The 22,111-nt window shown below is 41.4% G+C and overlaps 1 protein-coding gene across 1 annotated transcript in view; it reads left to right on the forward strand.

The window, feature by feature from the left end:
- Nucleotides 1-2,013: 2,013 nt before the first annotated feature.
- The window catches only part of limd2 (LIM domain containing 2), a 49,364-nt gene continuing 29,266 nt past the window's right edge, over nucleotides 2,014-22,111 (forward strand). Inside the window, exon 1 of the mRNA XM_061981335.1 lies at nucleotides 2,014-2,150. Within this exon, the coding sequence (XP_061837319.1) occupies nucleotides 2,148-2,150 (3 nt within the window). The 5' untranslated portion in view covers nucleotides 2,014-2,147. The remainder of the gene's footprint in view (nucleotides 2,151-22,111) is intronic.

Below are 22,111 nucleotides of genomic sequence, written 5' to 3' on the forward strand. Positions count from 1 at the left end.
ACTCTGGCCCGCAGTCTTCCAAACTTCAGCGCCCCTCCCGAAAATCGTCACGTCTGCTTTTCAGACAGTCCAACGAGTGCTGGCCCAGTCACATAACATGTGCAGCTTCTACACGCACACACAACTGAATGCAACGCATACTTCATCAACAGCGATACAGGTTACACTGAGGGTGTTGTTCTGTTGTGTTTATGTTGTGTTACGGTGCGGATGTTCTCCCGAAATGTGTTTGTCATTCTTGTTTGGTGTGGATTCACAGTGTGGCGTATATTTGTAACAGTGTTAACGTTTTTTATACTGGCACCCTCAGTGTAACCTGTGTCGCTGTTGACGAAGTATGCGTTGCATTCACTCGTGTGTGCGTACAGAAGTTGCACATATCTTGCGACTGGGTCTGAACGATGTTAGAATGGATGAAAAGCGGACGTGACGATAGCTCGTAGAGTACGTTAAAGGCAGTGCATTTAAGGCACACCCCCAAGACTGTGGTCCGGGTGGACGAGATATAATGACTGATTAACACCTTCGCTCAATCAATCAATCAATCAATCTTTATTTATATAGCCCTAAATCACAAGTGTCTCAAAGGGCTGCACAAGCCACAACGACATCCTCGGTACAAAGCCCACATACGGGCAAGGAAAAACTCACCCCAGTGGGACGTCGATGTGAATGACTATGAGAAACCTTGGAGAGGACCGCATATGTGGGTAACCCCCCCCCCCCCCCCCCCCTCTAGGGGAAACCGAAAGCAATGAATGTCGATTGGGTCTGACATAATATTGTGAGAGTCCAGTCCATAGTGGATCCAACATAATAGTAAGAGTCCAGTCCATAGTGGGGCCAGCAGGACACCATCCCGAGCGGAGACGGGTCAGCAGCGTAGAGATGTTCCCAGCCGATGCACAGGCGAGCGGTCCACCCCGGGTCCCGACTCTGGACAGCCAGCACTTCATCCATGGCCACCGGACCTGTGCCCCCCCCTCCCCCTCAAGGAAAAGGGGAGCAGAGGAGAAAAGAAAAGAAACGGCAGATCAACTGGTCTAACAGGGGGGCTATTTAAAGGCTAGAGTATACAAATGAGTTTTAAGATGGGACTTAAATGCTTCTACTGAGGTAGCATCTCTAATTGTTACCGGGAGGGCATTCCATAGTACTGGAGCCCGAATAGAAAACGCTCTATAGCCCGCAGACTTTTTTTGGGCTCTGGGAATCACTAATAAGCCGGAGTTCTTTGAACGCAGATTTCTTGCCGGGACATATGGTACAATGCAATCGACAAGATAGGACGGAGCTAGACCGTGTAGTATTTTATACGTAAGTAGTAAAACCTTAAAGTCACATCTTAAGTGCACAGGAAGCCAGTGCAGGTGAGCCAGTATAGGCGTAATATGATCAAACTTCGATAATGAAGGTTGCCTCAGCTCAAAGCCTGAGCCCCGACATTAATGAACTAGCATCCAAGAAAAGATGCCAGGTATCTGGCTTGGGCACATCAGATTAGATCAGTGTGTTGCAAACTGAGCAGTTTAAAGTCGTAAATGGTTGTTTTATTCATTGTTATTTTATTTTCGAATTTACTAGCCTGTGGAAAAAGTTAATGTTGATATTTACCTCAGAAGGCTGCAAATAGAAAAGAGGCATTCAATTTTTATTTAAATTGTATTCGATATGCCATTGATATTTTTTTTAATTATTATTATTATTATTTGAAACTCGATTTTGCATGTCACTATAAAGTTATATAAGCCTTGCTTGTTCAATATTCAATGCAAAACTTGTTTGGGTCCCTATTAAAAGGTTCATTTGTTCAACTTGGCCCGCGGCTTTGTTCAGTTTTACATTTTGGCCCACTCTGTATTTGAGTTTGACACCCCTGCCCTAATGTGAAGTAACGTCTTGGTTGTCCGAGTTGAACTTGAACGCCTCACGAGGAGAATCCAGCCAATGGCGTGCGAGGTCCTGCTGGTGAGGAGGGAGGAGGGGTGGGGGGGATAAAAACTGGCTATTGAAAGCGGAGGCAAGCAGCGAGGCAGCGGACACAAGACACGCCGGCATCCCCTGGAACAAAGCATCCCACGAAGGACACTCGGAGTGCGAACCGACACCCTGTTTACCGGCGAGCGTTTGCCCGAGCAGAAGCGGAGATGGTGAGTGCTCTTCCCGCCTCTGTGTGCCTTCCCCTCCCTCGACGCCGCCTTTATGCTCGGCGAGGTGAGGCGATGATGTCCGGGGTGTTGGGCTAACATCCAGCAGCCACTGTGGGGATGCTCAATGCCAACAAACCCTTTTTTTTATTTATTTAGAGAAACCAGTCATTTAAAAAATAAAATAAACACCCATCTGTAGTGCTTGGAAAAAAAAATACATCCAACACGCCTTTTGCTTAAAGTATTATAAATGAACTTAGCTAGCTCGCTGCCAGGCTAATTAAAAAGCAACCACAAAAGGTTTTTGCCAAATGCATAATTATTGTTATTAAATGATGCATTCATGTGTCAAAACCAGTCTCTTCCTATTTACTAATATATCTATTAGTAAATGTTTGGGATTGTTTTGTTGCAGCAGTTCCACTCATGGCGGATGTGACCTGCTTGCATTTACATTATGCAACATGCACACAGCAGCAGGTACAGTACACCTGTACTGCCTAATAAGGTCAAGGGAAACCCTTCATCACGCTCAGGTGTCACTGTCCCAAAGGTATTCATAGAACAATGTGGTTGTTTGTGTGGTATTTAACAAAAGTAGTCTTGGAAGAATGTGGTTGTTCTTGTCGTTTGCGGTAAACAAACTACAATTGAGACAAAGAGTGTCTGTTACATATAATTATACGGCATGTGTAATTTTTTGGATGGATTAAAACAAGCTAGAATTTATTGCATCTGCCAGTACAGTTTGTTTAATCAAGTGTAAATGCAAAGATTAATCCAGGGATGTCAAACATGCGCCTGCGGGCCGGAGCAGGCTCGCGAACAGGTTTAGGCCATGTCTACACTACCGTATTTTCCGCACTATAAGGCGCACCGGATTATTAGCCGCACCTTCAATGAATTACATATTTCATAACTTTGTCCACCAATAAGCCGCCCCGGATTATAAGCCGCGCCTACGCTGCGCTAAAGGGAATGTCAAAAAAACAGTCAGATAGTTCAGTCAAACTTTAATAATATATTGAAAACCAGCGTTCTAACAACTCTGTCCCAAAATGTACGCAAATGTGCAATCACAAACATAGTAAAATTCAAAATGGTGTAGAGCAATAGCAACATAATGTTGCTCGAACGTTAATGTCACAACACACAAAATAAACATAGCGCTCACCTTCTGAAGTTATTCTTCATTCGTAAATCCTTCAAATTCTTCGTCTTCGGTGTCCGAATTGAAAAGTTGCGCAAGCGTGGGATCCAAAAATGGCCGGCTCCGTCTCGTCGAAGTCATCGGATTCAGTGTCGCTGTTGTTGTGCAGCAGTTCTGTGAATCCTGCCTTCCGGAAAGCTCGGACCACAGTTGTGACCGAAATATCTGCCCAGGCATTTACGATCCACTGGCAAATGTTGGCGTATGTCGTCCGGCGCTGTCTGCCCGTCTTAGTGAAGGTGTGTTCGCCTTCGGAGCTGTGTGAAAAAAGCCACCCGGCCTCTTCGCGTAAACTTCCCTTAACCACTCGCTCATCTTTTCTTCATCCATCCATCCCTTCGAGTTAGCTTTTATGATGACGCCGGCTGGAAAGGTCTCTTTTGGCAAGGTCTTCCTTTTGAATATCACCATGGGTGGAAGTTAGCATGGCAAGCTAGAACCACAGTGAAGGATGACTTCTCATTCCCTGTGGTGCGAATATTCACCGTACGTGCTCCCGTTCCACAGTGCGGTTCACAGGAATATCAGTTGCTGTGAAATACGGTAGTAATCCGTGTGCGGATGGAGAGATTGCGTCTTTTTATGAACCGGATCCTTGTCGCTTAGTAGGAGCCATTTTGTGGTCTTTACAGATGTAAACAGGAAATGAAACGTACGGTGATATCCGCGCGTTTTTTCTTCTTCTTCCGGGGGCGGGTGGTTGCTTACAGTAGAAGAAGAAGCGCTTCCTGTTCTATGGGGGCGGGTGCTTTCCTTGGCGGTTGCTTGCGTAGAAGAAGAAGCGCTTCCTGTTCTACCGGGAAAAAAGATGGCGGCTGTTTACCGAAGTTGCGAGATCGAAACTTTATGAAAATGAATCGTAATAAAGCGCACCGGGTTATAAGGCGCACTGTCAGCTTTTGAGAAAAATTGTGGTTTTTAGGTGCGCCTTATAGTGCGGAAAATACGGTAAGTCGTTTAACCCCTTAAACCATGGGTGTCAAACTCTGGCCCGCGGGCCAAATTTCACTTGGCCCTTGAGGCGATATCAAATTAACACTAAAGCTGGCCCGCCGATTATATATTGCGGCAGTACCGCGGTAACATGCACATTCACCGCTAATTCTAATACTTGCCAACCCTCCCGGGAGTCTTCCAAACTTCAGCGCCCCTCCCGAAAATCGTCACGTCTGCTTTTCAGACAGTCCAACGAGTGCTGGCCCAGTCACATAACATCTGCGGCTTCTACACGCACACACAACTGAATGCAACGCATACTTCATCAACCGCGATACAGCTTACACTGAGGGTGCTAGTATAAAAAACTTTAACACTGTTACAATTGTACGCCACACTGTGAATCCACACCAAACAAGAATGACAAACACATTTCGGGAGAACATCTGCACCGTAACACAACAGAACAAATACCCAGAACCCTTTGCAGCACTAACTCTTCCGGGATGCTACAAGGTGTGTGTGTGTGTGGGGGGAGGTTTGGTGGTAGCGGGGTGTATTTTGTAGCGTCCCGGAAGAGTTAGTGCTGCAAAGGATTCTGGGTATTTGTTCTGTTGTGTTTATGTTGTGTTACGGTGCGAATGTTCTCCCAAAATGTGTTTGTCATTCTTGTTTGGTGTGGGTTCACAGTGTGGCGTATATTTGTAACAGTGTTAAAGGTTTTTATACTGGCACCCTCATTGTAACCTGTATCGCTGTTGATGAACTATGTGTTGCATTCACTCGTGTGTGCGTACAGAAGCCGCACATATCTTGTGACTGGGTCTGAACGATGTTTGAATGGATGAAAAGCAGACGTGACGATAGCTCGTAGAGTATGTTAAAGGCAGTGCATTTAAGGCGCGCCCCCAAGACTGTGGTCCGGGTGAACGAGATATAATGACTGATGAACACCTTCGTTCGATAATGAAGGTTGCCTCAGCTCAAAGCCTGAGCCCCGACATTAATGAACTAGCATCCAAGAAAAGATGCCAGGTATCTGGCTTGGGCACATCAGATTAGATCAGTGTGTTGCAAACTGAGCAGTGTAATGTCCCGAATGGTTGTTTTATTCATTGTTATTCTATTTTCGAATTTACTAGCCTGTGGAAAAAGTTAATGTTGATATTTACCCCAGAAGGCTGCAAATAGAAAAGAGGCATTCAATTTTTATTTAAATTGTATTTGATATGCCATTGATATTTTTTAATTATTATTATTATTATTTGAAACTCGATTTTGCATGTCACTGTAAGGTTATATAAGCCTTGCTTGTTCGATATTCAATGCAAAACTTGTTTGGGTCCCTATTAAAAGGTTAATTTGTTCAACCTTGGCCCGCGGCTTTGTTCAGTTTTACATTTTGGCCCACTCTGTATTTGAGTTTGACACCCCTGCCTTAAACGAATAATTATTTGGCCTAAGCCCCGTTTCAGCCACACTAACCCATCGTTTAAAGTCCCCCTCCTCGGACAAATTTTTACACGGCTAAGTGCGCCGTGTATTTCTTGAATCTCCGGCACTCAGCTTTGTATGGTCTCATTGATCGTTTACAAACTGAGTTCAGAGCCAACCTGGTAGACTTTGACAGGTCTGCCTGGTTGGCCACGCCTATAAGAACAGCTGATCGGCAATACGTCACAGTTAGAGATGTCCGTTAATATCGGACTGCCGATATTATCGGCCGATAAATGCTTTAAAATGTAATATCGGAAATTATCGGTATCTGTTTCAAAAAGTAAAATGTATGACTTTTTAAAACGCCGCTGTACGGAGTGGTACATGGACGTAGGGAGAAGTACAGAGCGCCAATGAACCTTAAAGGCACTGCCTTTGCGTGCCAGCCCAATCACATAATATATATGGCTTTTCACACACACAAGTGAATGCAAGCATACTTGGTCAACAGCCATACAGGTCACACTGAGGGTGGCCGTATAAACAACTTTAACACTGTTACAAATATGCGCCACACTGTGAACCCACACCAAACAATAATGACAAACACATTTCGGGAGAACATACGCACCGTAACACAACATAAACACAACAGAACAAATACCCAGAACCCCTTGCAGCACTAACTCTTCCGGGACGCTACAATATACACCCCCGCCACCCCCTCCCCCCCTCCCCCAATTCAACCCCGCCCACCTCAACCTCCTCATGCTCTCAGGGAGAGCATGTCACAAATTCCAAGCTGCTGTTTTGAGGCATGTTAGAAAAAATAATGGACTTTGTGACTTCAATAATAAAATGGCAGTGCCATGTTGGCATTTTTTTCCATAACTTGAGTTAATTTATTTTGGAAAACCTTGTTACATTGTTTAATGCATCCAGCGGGGCATCACAACAAAATTAGGCATAATAATTTGTTAATTCCATGACTGTATATATCGGTATCGGTTGATATCGGAATCGGTAATTAAGAGTTGGACAATATCGGATATCGGCAAAAAAAGCCATTATCGGACATCTCTAGTCACAATCAATCAAAGTTTATTTATATAGCCCTAAATCATGAGTGTCTCAAAGGCCTGCACAAGCCACAACGACATCCTCTGCTCGGATCCCACATCAGGGCAAGGAAAAACTCAACCCAATGGGCTACAATGAGAAACCTTGGAGGGGACCGCAGATGTGGGGACGTCTGGGACCGTCTGGCCCATGTGGGAATAGATTTTCCACCATGCGGCCCCTGAGATAAAATGAGTTTGACACCCCTGCATTAATCGATAAAATCGATGAATTTGTTTGGAAAAAACATTTGATTTATATCATGTTGCTTCTATTAATCAATTGTGTAACTAATTAAAATTGATAAAATACAGATCGATATCTGCAGCCATTTTAGGTATCCAGTAATCTATCGGTTATTTTGTTTGATTAATCAAGTGATCAAATAGAACACACTTTATACAGACTGTCTGTTAGATATAATTATATGACATGCTTACATGTGTAATTTGTTTGATTGATTTAAAGTGAATCAGATAGTATGGTTTGTTTAATCAAGTGTAAATGCAACAATTAATAGATAAAATCTATGAATATATTTAGAAAAAAGATTTGATTTATTATGTTGCTTTGATTAATCGTTTAATATCGGTAACTACAATTAATAAAATACGGATCATATCTTCAGCCATTTTAGTAGTTCAGTAATCTATCAGTTACTTTGTTAGATTAATTGGATAAAACACACTTTACACAAAGTGTGTTTTAACTTCTGTTGTAAAGCATACAATTTAAATGGGCTGTTAAGCTGTATACTTTACAACAGAAGTTACAACTTTGTGTAACTTCTGTTGTAAAGTATAAAAAAAGAGTGTCTGTTAGATTTAATTATAAGGCATGTTCACATGTAATTTTTTGATCGATTAAAATGAACTAGAATTCATTGGATCTGTTAGTACAGTCTGTTTAATCAAGTGTAAATGTGTTTAATCGATAAAATCAATTCATTAGTTTAGCAAAAATATTTGATTTATAATTTGTTGCTTCTATTAGTCGTTTAACATGGGACAAGCGGTAGAAAAATGGATGGATGGACAATAAGTATAGATATCTGCAGCTTTTTTAGTAATTGAGTAATTTATCCATTATGTAAATGCAATTACGTAAAATGTCAGGTATAAACAAAAATCTGCCATAGAAAGGAAAGTCCTACGCCTGTCAAAATAAGGCCCCATTTTTTTGTATGTGATACATTGATAACTTTGTTTGGTCCGTTTACAAAAAAAGTGAGAACTAAAACTCGTTCGAACCAGAGTATCGGATAAGTAAAGTGTTAAGGCACCCTTAGACTTTGCAGGTGTGCCTAATATTGTGGCTGATTAGGAATATAATTGAGTATGTCAACTCAGGGTGTGAATCTTTGGGCACCTAACGATTAGATTCTGAATAAAATTTTCTCAATTCAAACCGATTTTTGCAATTTATTATTTGATTAAATGATTATGAAACTTTTTTCAAAACAGTTAGAAAAGCTCCTTCTAGTTGCATTGAAATGGCTTAAAACGTCTTTCTAAAAATTATACTTTTTTTAATAATGAATCCATTTGGAATCGGGATAAATAAGGATCGCGATTCAGATGTGAATCGATTTTTTGTGCACCCCTACTGTCAACATGCACAGAATTTACAGCTGAAGCTTCTAAAGTATCCAGAGTAGAGCAAATAACGTCTAATTGGCAGTGTTTTGGTCAGACTCGGCGGGTGAAAACACATCTGACAAAATCCCTGCCTGTGTTTGTGTTATCAAGTCGCTTACAAGCCGATCGGCGGTCTCGCAAAACCGCTTTTTGTCCGCGGGGGGTACCAACCGCTGTCATTATGTGTCGCCCATATGTCAGCGATGCTTAGGTCAGTCAGTCAGTCAGTCAGTCGCTCTGTGGTGGGTTTTCATTTCCTGTTTAGTGTCACGGATTTTGACACCGATTCTGTTGCGTCACTAATGTCAGTGTGGCCATATGCTCTTACAAACAATTAGACACCGCAAAGACACAGGATCCAGATTTGTCCAGCGTGTGTCGGGGGCCTGCCATATGTTCCAGAGCTGGCTTTGCTGGCCTGCTGTTCCAGGTCCTGAGCACTAAGTCACCCCGGCTGACGGTGTGTCAGTGTCCTGGCTGCATAGCTGCAGGGTGTTGCACTACTCAAGCTACATACCTGGACCCCGCAGTCTCGCCGTCCTCCTGTGGGCTATAATGTCACACGAGACTGTAAAACAATCCAAGGATGTTGCGACTCAGGCAATAGAGTCTCAACACATTCCTTAGATCTGATCCTGGCCTATTATTTAATTCCCCAGATGGCTTGCAGCGATCATTTAGCGTTAATTATGTCTGGTTTCCATCCAAAGCGGAGCCTGGAATTGCCCGCATGAATTTATTTGCTTTTGCACACATGACTTATCACCTAAGTAAACATTACGCTTCTTTGTTTGCTCCTGGCTAATGACTCCAAGATACCTTCTCGTAAACCAGAGGTGTCAAACTCGTTTTAGTGAGGGCCACACTGCAGTTATGGCTGCCCTTTATAAATATAAATGTATATTACCTAGGGCTAGGCGATATGGCAAAAGAAATGATCACGATTAATTTTGTCATATCCAATCTTCATTAGTATCACGTTTTTTTTTGTTTTTTTTTAATTAAAGCGGATTGTCCCGTGCAGGTTTATACCGAGTACTGCATCTCTACTGTTTACTATTGCAGTAACCGACATTTCCACCATGTTTGATTGAGGTAATATATGGTAACAGCTGATAATTGTCATTTTGTTTGTGTATACCAGGGGTCGGCAACCCAAAATGTTGAAAGAGTCATATTGGACCAAAAATACAAAAACAAATCTGTCTGGAGCCGCAAAAAAATTAAAAGCCATATTACATACAGATAGTGTGTCATGAGATATAAATTGAATTAAGAGGACTTAAAGGAAACCAAATGAGCTCAAATATACCTACAAACAAGGCATTATGATGCAATATGTACATATAGCTAGCCTGAATAGCATGTTAGCATCGATTAGCTTGCAGTCATGCAGTGACCAAATATGCCCGATTAGCACTCCCCACAAGTCAATAACATCAACAAAACTCACCTTTGTGCATTCATGCACAACGTTAAAAGTTTGGTGGACGAAATGAGATAGAAAAAGAAGTGGCATAAAACACGTCCTAGAAAGTCGGAGAAAGTTATACATGTAAACAAACTACGGTGAGTTCAAGGACCGCCAAAATTAGTAGGACAAAACGGCGCTCGCCAAATACTCGAATCAGTGAAGCATGTTTAATATAAACAGTGTGCTTTATAACAATAAGGGAGGTTTGTGTCATGTTTGGCCTCCTACAGAAACCATATTAAAACAAAAAATAAATTATTTCCCCTCATCTTTTTCCATTTTTCATACATCTTTGGAAAAGCTCCAGGGAGCCACTAGGGTGGCGCTAAAGAGCCGCATCTAGAGCCGCGGGTTGCCGACCCCTGGTATATACTATGGCAGTGGTTCTTAACCTTGTTGGAGGTACCGAACCCCACCAGTTTCATATGCACATTCATCGAACCCTTCTTTAGTGAAAAATAAAATGTTTTTTTTTTTCAAATTCAATACAAAGTTATGTTTTTGGTAACACTTTAGTATGGGGAACATATTCTAAGTAACAAAGACTTCATTTAGAGTTATTTGGACACTAGGGGAACATATTCTAATTAACAAAGATTACATTTAGAGTTATTTGTTAGGGTCAGGGTTAGAGGGTTAGGGTTATAATAAGACCATGCCGAATAAGGCATTAATAAGTACTTAATAATGACTAGTTAAGAGCCAATATGTTACTAATTTGCATGTTAACAAGCAACTAATTAATGGTGAATATGTTCCCCATACAAAAGTGTTACTATGTTTTTTTACTGGTGCATGAAGATCACCTTGTTCAAAGAACAAAACCAACACAGAGCATGAACTCACAACAAATAACACACCTGCAAATCAGTGTGACTTCTGCTGTTGCCGTATCCGTAATACACCGATATGGAGAAGTTTTTATTTACACGATGAGTCGGGTGTGTCTTGACCTCCGCCAAACCCCTGAGCCCGACTCACCGAACCCCTAGGGTTCGATCGAACCCAGGTTAAGAACAACTGTACTATGGTGTTTACTAGAGGTGCAACAGTACAGGTAACCCAGGCTTTGGTCCGTACCTGGTTTTGGAGACACGGTTTTGGTTCTTTTTCGGTACGTTTTCTGTGGGTGAAGAGAACAACCTTTTTTCCTCTCAAAGTTGTTTTGTTTTTTTGCTCGTCTTTACAAACATTCTGCAGTAAACAAAGTATAATTGGTGTAGTGAATAGGCTTATTTCAAGTTAACATTTACTAAACAACACTTTCAAATGGTAAATTCATATTTTTTTTCTTTAATTACTTGGATACATCAGCGTTTCTCACCAGTGCTTTGGCAAACCGCAAGCGGTGACCCACATTGTGGAGTTTTTAAAACTCAAATTCTGTATCTTATTTTGAATGAAAATACATTAAAGTGCAGTTTGAATTTGAGGTACTGTAAAATGTGTACCAACACATAAAACAAGTTTAATGATTATGTCAGGAACAAAATGGTTTTTTTTACTCCAAAAAACGTGTCGGTCTGCAGTTCTTTTTTTTAATATATATATCGGTATGCCGGTACTATTGTGCTTGTTACTCCAACAGCTAGGACAAGGTTTTTTTTGTTTTTTTTAGTACATGTTATATCAGAGGAGGGGAAGCTTTGTAGAGACAAACAAAAAATCTGTAATATATTTAAATATAAAAATGCCTTTTCTAATTATGTGTGTTGATTCTCCCAGCTGGGATCAATACAGTCACATACCGTATTTTTCGGACTATAAGTTGCAGTTTTTATCATAGTTTGGCCGGGGGTGCGTCTTATACTCAGGAACGACTTATGTGTAAAATTATTAACACATTACCGTAAAATATCAAATAATATTATTTAGCTCATTCACGTAAGAGACTAGACGTATAAGATTTCATCGGATGTAGCGATTAGGAGTGACAGATTGTTTGGTAAACGTATAGCATGTTCTATATGTTATAGTTATTTGAATGACTCTTACCATAATATGTTACGTTAACATACCAGGCACGTTCTCAGTTGGTTATTTATGCGTCATATGACGTACACTTATTCAGCCTGTTGTTCACTATTCTTTATTTATTTTAAAGTGCCTTTCAAATGTCTATTCTTGGTGTTGGGTTTTATCAAATAAATGTCCCCAAAAAATGCGACTTATACTCCAGTGCGACTTACCGTATTTTCCGCACTATAAGGCGCACCTAAAAACCACAAATTTTCTCAAAAGCTGACAGTGCGCCTTATAACCCGGTGCGCTTTATTACGATTCATTTTCATAAAGTTTCGATCTCGCAACTTCGGTAAACAGCCGCCATCTTTTTTCCCGGTAGAACAGGAAGCGCTTCTTCTTCTACGCAAGCAACCGCCAAGGAAAGCACCCGCCCCCATAGAACAGGAAGCGCTTCTTCTTCTACTGTAAGCAACCACCCGCCCCCGGAAGAAGAAGAAAAAACGCGCGGATATCACCGTACGTTTCATTTCCTGTTTACATCTGTAAAGACCACAAAATGGCTCCTACTAAGCGACAAGGATCCGGTTCATAAAAAGACGCAATCTCTCCATCCGCACACGGATTACTACCGTATTTCACAGCAACTGATATTCCTGTGAACCGCACTGTGGAACGGGAGCACGTACGGTAAATATTCGCACCACAGGGAATGAGAAGTCATCCTTCACTGTGGTTCTAGCTTGCCATGCTAACTTCCACCCATGGTGATATTCAAAAGGAAGACCTTGCCAAAAGAGACCTTTCCAGCCGGCGTCATCATAAAAGCTAACTCGAAGGGATGGATGGATGAAGAAAAGATGAGCGAGTGGTTAAGGGAAGTTTACGCGAAGAGGCCGGGTGGCTTTTTTCACACAGCTCCGAAGGCGAACACACCTTCACTAAGACGGGCAGACAGCGCCGGACGACATACGCCAACATTTGCCAGTGGATCGTAAATGCCTGGGCAGATATTTCGGTCACAACTGTGGTCCGAGCTTTCCGGAAGGCAGGATTCACAGAACTACTGGACAACAACAGCGACACTGACTCCGATGACTTCGACGAGACGGAACCGGCCATTTTGGATCCCACGCTTGCGCAACTTTTCAATTCGGACACCGAAGACGAAGAATTCGAAGGATTTACGAATGAAGAATAACTTCAGAAGGTGAGCGCTATGTTTATTTTGTGTGTTGTGACATTAACGTTCGAGCAACATTATGTTGCTATTGCTCTACACCATTTTGAATTTTACTATGTTTGTGATTGCACATTTGCGTACATTTTGGGACAGAGTTGTTAGAACGCTGGTTTTCAATATATTATTAAAGTTTGACTGAACTATCTGACTGTTTTTTTGACATTCCCTTTAGCGCAGCGTAGGCGCGGCTTATAATCCGGGGCGGCTTATTGGTGGACAAAGTTATGAAATATGTAATTCATTGAAGGTGCGGCTAATAATCCGGTGCGCCTTATAGTGCGGAAAATACGGTATATATGTTTTTTTCCTTCTTTATTATGCATTTTCGGCCGGTGCGACTTATACTCCGAAAACTACGATTGATGTTCTGTGAGTGCCTGCAAGTCTGCATTCGGGGCAGGATTACTGGTGAGCTGCGGCAGATAGTAAAACTAAAGCCGATGCTCCTTTTTTAGTTGTTGTGTTTCAACTTGTAAGTTCGTGTTAGTCATATTTTTTTATTTTGTTCATCTGGGCTGCACTTCCAGCTGTGTAAGGGGGAAGTGGCACAGCGCGATTATTGAACATTAATAACATCGTGAGGAGACTGACTTTCGCGACGGTGGAGCGAGTTGGTCGCGCACACGGACACACTTTCACACAAACACGCACACATTCACAGACAAACACAGGATCACGGTCAATAAAGTTGAATTGTTCCGTGCAGGATTATACCAAACATCGTTGCTTTCCTACTGTTTACTACTGCGGTAACTTCTAACAGACGTTTCCGCGATGTTTGATCAAGGAAATATGCTAACAGCTGATCACCGTGATCAAATTTAAATGAATCCTGATCACGATCATATAATCGCCCAGCCCTGATTTTAGCCTTGATACACTATTTTCAATTGTTTGATTATATTTTTTACCAAACATTGATGGATAACTTGCTTTGCAATCATAAGTCAAGATGCTCATATATTTATTTTTGATAACCAAAAAAATGTTGTTGCACACACAGATAATTAAGTTTCGCAGTGGAGGTGCTCAAAAAATTATTTCACACCCAAATCACGATTTTTATTTATCCTGATTTTAAGTTGATTTATAAATACAATACATCCGGAAAGTACTTACAATGCTTCACTTTTTCCATATTTTGTTATGTTACAGCCTTATTCCATAATTAAATATATACAGTATATATAAATTTTTTAAAGAATACATTTTTGGATTGAAGAATTTTAATTTATCAAATTATTGTTATTGGCTGTTGCTTTTATAAATATTTGGTTTACCATTTTTTTAAAGTATTGTATTTGTATGTCTTCACAATTACTGTATATTTTAAGTATTGTAAAGCTGGGACTGGGTTGGAATTTTTTATTTTTTTCAGAATGTATTTTATTAGATTGATTAACATTCTGTGATTTTTGTCAATATGTAGAAAATACATTTTTAAAAAGACTGTGCTTTTAAGTTGTATGTCAGCAGCCAAGAGGAGCTTTTGTAACCTGTTTTGCAAAGGTTTTATTTTGATTCATACACCAAATAATGAGATTTGTGTTAAATGTGGAGAATAGATTCTGAATCAAATCACCCCAAGAATCAGAATCAAATCGTGAGGTGTTCAAAATCCATCTTGACTTACAATTTGAAAGCAAGTTGTCCATCAATGTGTTGGTAAAAATATGATCCTCATAACAGTTGCCTTTGCAAATTGTCTAACAAGGCTATTATGTTTATATTCATATATATTCACTGTAACCTGAGAGCAGCCATGATTGCGATGTGGCCCTCAATAAAATTAGTTTGTCAACTTTGCTTTATTGGAGGACAAAATACCAGCCCTGGAGGAGAACTAGGTTGCGAAATGTTCCTCCAGGTCTGCGGCAACGTCGGATCAGTCGCAATGATGCTTTCCTCATCACTAGTCAGTGCAACTTGTCATTTTCTTTCCTGTATGAGTGTGTGAGAAGCATGACGTGAACTTGTTCTTTATCCAGAGAAGAGTAGGTTTGTATTCCTTTTTATTTCCCTGTTTAAAAATAGCATCGTGCGTCAAACATAGCTGGGCACATTGGCTGAAGTTCTATCTGAACTTTGGCAGCCTCCCCAGACAGGAAGTTGTCAAGCAAGTGCTTAAAAACGCTGCATCACTTTCTGGTTACATGCAAAGAGGTTGCAAGGAAACGGGAAGAGAGAGAAGTCCGAGATGTGATTACGCTGCAGACTGCGCGACTTCCAGTTAACGCAGTCTCTTAAAAACCTGACGTTCAGCTCTTATTTTGTCCGCCGCCTCATACCATTGCTGATGTTTGTGCAAGGCTCCTCATAGCTGACTTAGTCTGTACATGCTTAAGCCTTGATGGAATGCTGCTGTCAAACAGAGGCTGCGTGTCTGCTTGAGCAGTAGCTGTTTCATCATTTGCATGGCCAACTACCAACCACAACACGAGGCACACCTGCACAGTATAATGACATCTAATGTAAACAGGGAAAGCTAAGCCATGTCTGTCTTACCTGTTTGGAAAACCATAATAAATGGTCATGCTTTCCAACTCCAGTTCTGTTGGTGGTGGTAATACGTGATACAAAGTGCTGGATCTGTGGGTCATTTCCCCAATAGGCCCCAACTTGGGTTAGGCCAGGGGTCGGCAAACCAAAATGTTGAAAGAGCCATATTGGACCAAAAATACAAAAAAAAATTTGTCTGGAGGCGTAAAAAATTAAACGCCTTCTATAAGTGATATAATTAAGACAACACATGACGTAAGTGTTTATATTCCCCTACTATCAAAATAACTGTGTCGCAGGCTGACACAAATCTTTGTTGACAGAAATGTTGAAATGTAATATTTAAACACATGCTTCTCAGAGGGTGAGATAACTCTTCTAAATTACTGGTTTAGAATGGCCAAAGGTATAGATGTGTGTGTCCAAGTTAAAGGAAACGGCAGGCTGTATTCTTCAAATGGATGTATAACAATCCATGCAAGATGGGTAACGTTTGCTGTGGTCTGGAACAACATGGCACACAAACCATTATCAGAAATGCAGGCAATATTACATACAGATAATTTGGGCTGGGCGATATGGCCTTTTATTGATATCTCTATTTTTAGGGCATGTCACGATACACGATATATATCTCGATATTTTGCCTTTGCCTTGAATTAACACTTGATGCATATAATCACACCAGTATGATGATTCTATGTGTCGTACTGCATTAATATATGCTAATTTTAAACTTTCATGCAGAAAGGGAAATCACAACTAAGTCCATCCATCCATTTGCTACCGCTTATTCCCTTCGGGGTCACGGGGGGCGCTGGAGCCTATCTCAGCTGCATTCGGGCGGAAGGTGGTGTACACCCTGGACAAGTCGCCACCTCATCACAGGGCCAACACAGATAGACAGACAACATTCACACTCACATTCACACACTAGGGCCCATTTAGTGTTGTCAATCAACCTATCCCCAGGTGCATGTCTTTGGAGGTGGGAGGAAGCCGGAGTACCCGGAGGGAACCCACGCAGTCACGGGGAGAACATGCAAACTTCACACAGAAAGATCCCGAGCCCGGGATTGAACTCAGGACTACTCAGGACCATCGTATTGTGAGGCAGACGCACTAACCTTTCTTCCACCGTGCTGCCCCACAACTAAGTCAATTTACCAAAACTTTATTTATTAAAAAGTTATTAAGCAGTGGCACAAACATTCATGTAATTCCAAAACAGAAAGTGCAAGATTGTCAGAGACATTTTAAAACAAGCTAATAGTGCACTTTTGTGCATGATGTCACTAAGATGTCATATCAAAACAACACTAAATTAAAGTGCACTTTTTGTACAGAACGCCACTACAATATTTTAAAACAAATAAAGTGCACTTTTGTGGATGATGTCACACAAAATATTTCAAAAACTGTAAAATAAAAATTAGCTGCATAATAGGAAATCAAATTGTGTATGTTCTTCGCTATGTGGTAGGTTACTGCGGACATCATCTCCTTCTGTTGTTGACAATTTTTTTTCATACGGTGTTGATCTGGAAATGGAAGACGTCAGGCTGAATTGGGTCAGTGCTGGTTGCTTGGGCATTTTGTTGGGTGTGGCATCGGCCGGAGATGTTGACATGCAGAGTTTCAAGCACTCCTTATTCTCTAGCGGGTGTCATGATGCTACAAATTAGTAGTGCTGCTACTTTTTGTAGCAACGCTTTTGCCGCATACTTGACATATTACGGTTGTCTGTTCAACATCTTCCCGCTTGAAGCCAAACCACCTCCAGACGATGGACCCGTGCTGTTTTTCTTGGGAATTAATTCTTCCTCCATTTGTTACCAGATTGGCACCTTCTCTCTCTCGTATTAACACTCGCACCACTCCGCTAGCACCACCTGCCACAGCTAACTTTACCATGCCGCTACCTCTCTGCTCGGCGAGAGCGTATGACGTTGCACGCGCGACAGTATGTGACGTATGTAACAAGGTGCGCTTGTTTTAACTCTCTGTGAAAAGGAGAGACAAGAGAGAGTGAGAAAAGCCTTTAGTGTAATGCCCGCAGCTAAAAGCAACTGCGTGAGAACGTATACTCGAGTACTCACGATATAATCATTTTCTACATCGCACAGAGACAAACCCGCGATATATCGAGTATATTCGATATATCGAGTATATTCGATATATCGCGCAGCCCCACACTTAATGTCATGAGAAATGCAGATATAAATTAAAAACACAAAGGACATAGGAAAATAAAAGATCTCAAATATACCTACAAGTGAGGCATAATGATGCAATACATACATAAAGCTAGCCTAAATAGCATGTTAGCATCGATTAGCTTGCAGTCATGCACTGACAAAATATGCTTGATAAGCACTCCACACAAGTCAATAACATCAACAAAGTTCACCTTTGTGCATATTCACACACAGCATAAAAAGAATGGTGGACAAAATGAGGCAAGGAGTGGCATAAAATGTCTTTCTGTGGCATCGTTGGAGAAAGTTATACATGTAAACAAACTACGGTGAGTTCAAGGACCGCCAAAATTAGTAGGACAAAACGATGCTCGCCAAATACTTTCTTTAGAGAACCATGTTGGATATAAACAGTGGGATTTCTAACAATTAGGGAGGTTTGTGTCATGTTGTCATCCTACAGACGCCCTATTAAAGCAAAAATATATTTTTCCCCCCACCTTTTGTTATTTTCATAAATGTTTTAAAAAGCTCCAGGGAGCCACTAGGGCGGCGCTAAAGAGCCGCAGGTTGCTGACCCCCCGGGTTAGGCAATAAAATTATATCAATATACAGTATATCGTGATACACGTTATCAATAAAAAATGTGTTTGATAAAACGTTCAATAATTTTTTTTCTTCTATGTCGGAAAGATGCGAAGCAAGGTCTGTTGCATGAACAAAGGCAATCACTTTCTGGTAGCCGAGGAACGCAGGAAGTGATCACTGATCAGTGGGAGTGACACGCTAACAGCCAATCAGGTAACCGTATCAACTATCATGTTTAAGTGTGCTATCTTGTCTCACGGTTGACTCTTTGCATGAAGTGAGAAAAGAAAGTAAAAAAAGTGCTGCGGAGCGTGAAGAAATTGCGGATAAAACCAAAAGTCACCTCGACATTATGGCAGTTTTTTAAATGGACCGTAGTCAGACCAATGTGGGTCTGTAAATGAAGCAAGGCGCTCGTCCCCACTAAGACAGTTAATACCACACCACCTTAGCTGCGCTCAGCCTTTAGAGCACAGCTGAAACTTCCTGGCACTAAACCTGCAGAAAATAGTTTGCTCTTTGTTTACATTTTCACACTTTTCACTATTTTGTTGCACTTTATTCAGCATTTCTTATGTATTCCTTATGTTTGCACCTTCATTTAAAGAGGTTATTAAGTATTCAGTATCCATCCATCCATCCATTTTCTACCACTTATTCCCTTCGGAGTCGCGGGAGGCGCTGGAGCCTATCTCAGCTACAATCGGGCGGAAGGCTGGGTACACCCTGGACAAGTCGCCACCTCATCACAGGGCCAAACAGATAGACAGAAAACATTCACACTCACATTCACACACTAGGGCCAATTTAGTGTTGCCAATCAACTTATGATTTTAGAATGTTGTTTACATTATTTTCAATGCTTGTTGAAATTCCTTCCTTCTCTGCCTTGATAGCTAAGAGAGGAAGGTTACATTTGAAATAAAAATGTTTACATTTAACATATTTTTCTCCTGCTCCTTATTTTCGATGGGTCATAAAAATATCAATTGATGTCGACCGATTTAAAACACTTGTATCGTAATACAGTTTTCAGCCATGTCGCCTAGCCCTAGTCCCATTAAAATGGACTATAACAGGAGAATAAAGATGTCTGCCTCTGCACCAAAAAGACAACTGTACAGTGTTTGGTGTCATAGTACGTTCTTCAATACAATTGTGGAACATTCTGAATAGTTTCTTTGAGCTGTAAACAGCAGAAACACAAGTGGTTTGGCACATTAGCATGGAATCGATGAAAGCTCCTTAATGTACCGTATTTTCCGCACTATAAGCCGCCCCGGGTTATTAGCCGCACCTTCAATGAATGGCATATTTCAAAACTTTGTCCACCTATAAGCCGCCCCGGACTATAAGCCGCGCCTACGCTGCGCTAAAGGGAATGTCAAAAAAACAGTCAGATAGGTCAGTCAAACTTTAATAATATATTAAAAACCAGCGTTCTAACAACTCTGTTCACTCCCAAAATGTACGCAAATGTGCAATCACAAACATAGTAAAATTCAAAATAGTGCAGAGCAATAGCAACATAATGTTGCTCGAACGTTAATGTCACAACACACAAAATAAACATAGCGCTCACTTTCTGAAGTTATTCTTCATTCGTAAATCCCTCGAATTCTTCGTCTTCGGTGTCCGAATTGAAAAGTTGGGCAAATGTGGGATCCAAAATGGCCGGTTCCGTCTCGTCGAAGTCATCGGAGTCAGTGTCACTGTTGTCCAGCAGTTCTGTGAATCCTGCCTTCCGGAAAGCTCGGACCACAGTTGTGACCGAAATATCTGCCCAGGCATTTACGATCCACTGGCAGATGTTGGCGTCGTCTGGCGCTGTCTGCCTGTCTTAGTGAAGGTGTGTTCGCCTTCTGTCATCCACTGTTCCCACGCAGTTAGCAGTCTAGCTTCGAATGCCCTGTTGACACCAATATCTAGCGGCTGGAGGTCTTTTGTCAATCCACCCGGAATGACGGCGAGTATTGAATTAAGCGCGTAAGCGTGTCTCTTAATGTGATGTTATGAGCTAGCAAATATAACAACTACACTACCCAGCATGCAACGATAGTTACGAGCATGCGCGGTAGCCCTGAGAAGCGTTGTTGTATGCTGGCAGTTAGAATGTGGTTATGAGCACGCTGTGAGTAAACGTTGAGAACTCAGTTAACACGCCTCGTCTGCATTATTTATAATTAGACAGACAACACACTTAATAGGAGCCATTTTGGGGTCTTTACATAAACACACAAATGGAAATGAAACGTCACATATCCCAGCATGCACCGCGCGCTTCTTCTTCTTCCGGGGGCGGGTGGTTGCTTACAGTAGAAGAAGAAGCGCTTCCTGTTCTATGGGGGCGGGTGCTTACCTTGGCGGTTGCTTGCGTAGAAGAAGAAGCGCTTCCTGTTCTACCGGGAAAAAAGATGGCGGCTGTTTACCGAAGTTGCGAGAACGAAACTTTATGAAAATGAATCTTAATATTTATCCATATATAAAGCGCACCGGGTTAAAAGCCGCACTGTCAGCTTTTGAGTAAATTTGTGGTTTTTAGGTGCGGCTAATGGTGCGGAAAATACGGTAATTGAATCAAGGTTAGCTTTATTTTCATAGCCAAGCCCCCGCCGCCACAAGTATAGTGGAAACCCTGCATATTTTTAGTAGCTGTTGTTATTATTGCAGTTGCTTTCTTGTCTCTTTTTTTTTTACTTTTTATTCCCGCACCTGCTGGTTGTGATGACATGCGCTTTGACCCCAGTTTGACTTAAATTAAATGTTTTTGACGCCTAGTATATTGTTTTTCAAATAAGATAATTGCGCATATTTCCAAAATGGATGTGCGTTCACTAGGGCTGAGCGATATATCGATATACTCGATATTTCGCGGGTTTGTCTCTGTGCGATATAGAAAATGACTATATTGTGATATTCCAGTATATGTTCTCACACAGTTGCTTTTAGCTGCGGGCATTACACTACAGGCGTTTCTCCCTCTTTCTTGTCTCCTTCTCACAGAGACATAAAAAAGCGCACCTTCTTACATACGTCACGCGTGCAACGTCACAGCTGTGATGCTAACGGTGCGTTGCGAGTGATAATACGAGAGAAAGAAGGTGTGAATCTGGTAACAAATGGAAGAAGAATTAATTCCTAAGAAAAACAGCACGGGGTTCATCGTCTGGCGGTGGTTTGGCTTCAAGCGGAAATATGTTGAACAATTATGCGGCAAAAGCGTTGCTACAAAAAGTAGCAGCACTGCTAATTTGTAGCATCATTTGAGAAGTCACCCGCTAGAGAATGGAGAGTGCTTGAAACTGCATGTCAACATCTCCGTTCGGTGCCACACCCACACAATGCCGAAGCAACAACTTCCAGATCAACACCGTATGAAAAAAAATCAACAACAGAAGTAGATAATGTCCGCGGGAACCTACCACAGAACGAAGGACATATACTATTTGATTTCCTATTATGCAGCTCATTTTTATTTGACAGTTTTTGAAATATCTTGTGTGACATCATGCACAAAAGTGCACTTTATTTGTTTTTAACTATTGTAGTGGCGTTCTGAACAAAACGTGCACTTTAATTTAGTGTTTTAATATGTCATCTTAGTGACATCATGCACAAAAGTGCACTAATAGCTTGTTTTAAAATGTCTATGACAATC

The sequence above is a fragment of the Nerophis lumbriciformis genome, linkage group LG24, assembly GCF_033978685.3.
Source record: "Nerophis lumbriciformis linkage group LG24, RoL_Nlum_v2.1, whole genome shotgun sequence".
NCBI classification, from domain to species: Eukaryota; Metazoa; Chordata; class Actinopteri; order Syngnathiformes; family Syngnathidae; genus Nerophis; species Nerophis lumbriciformis.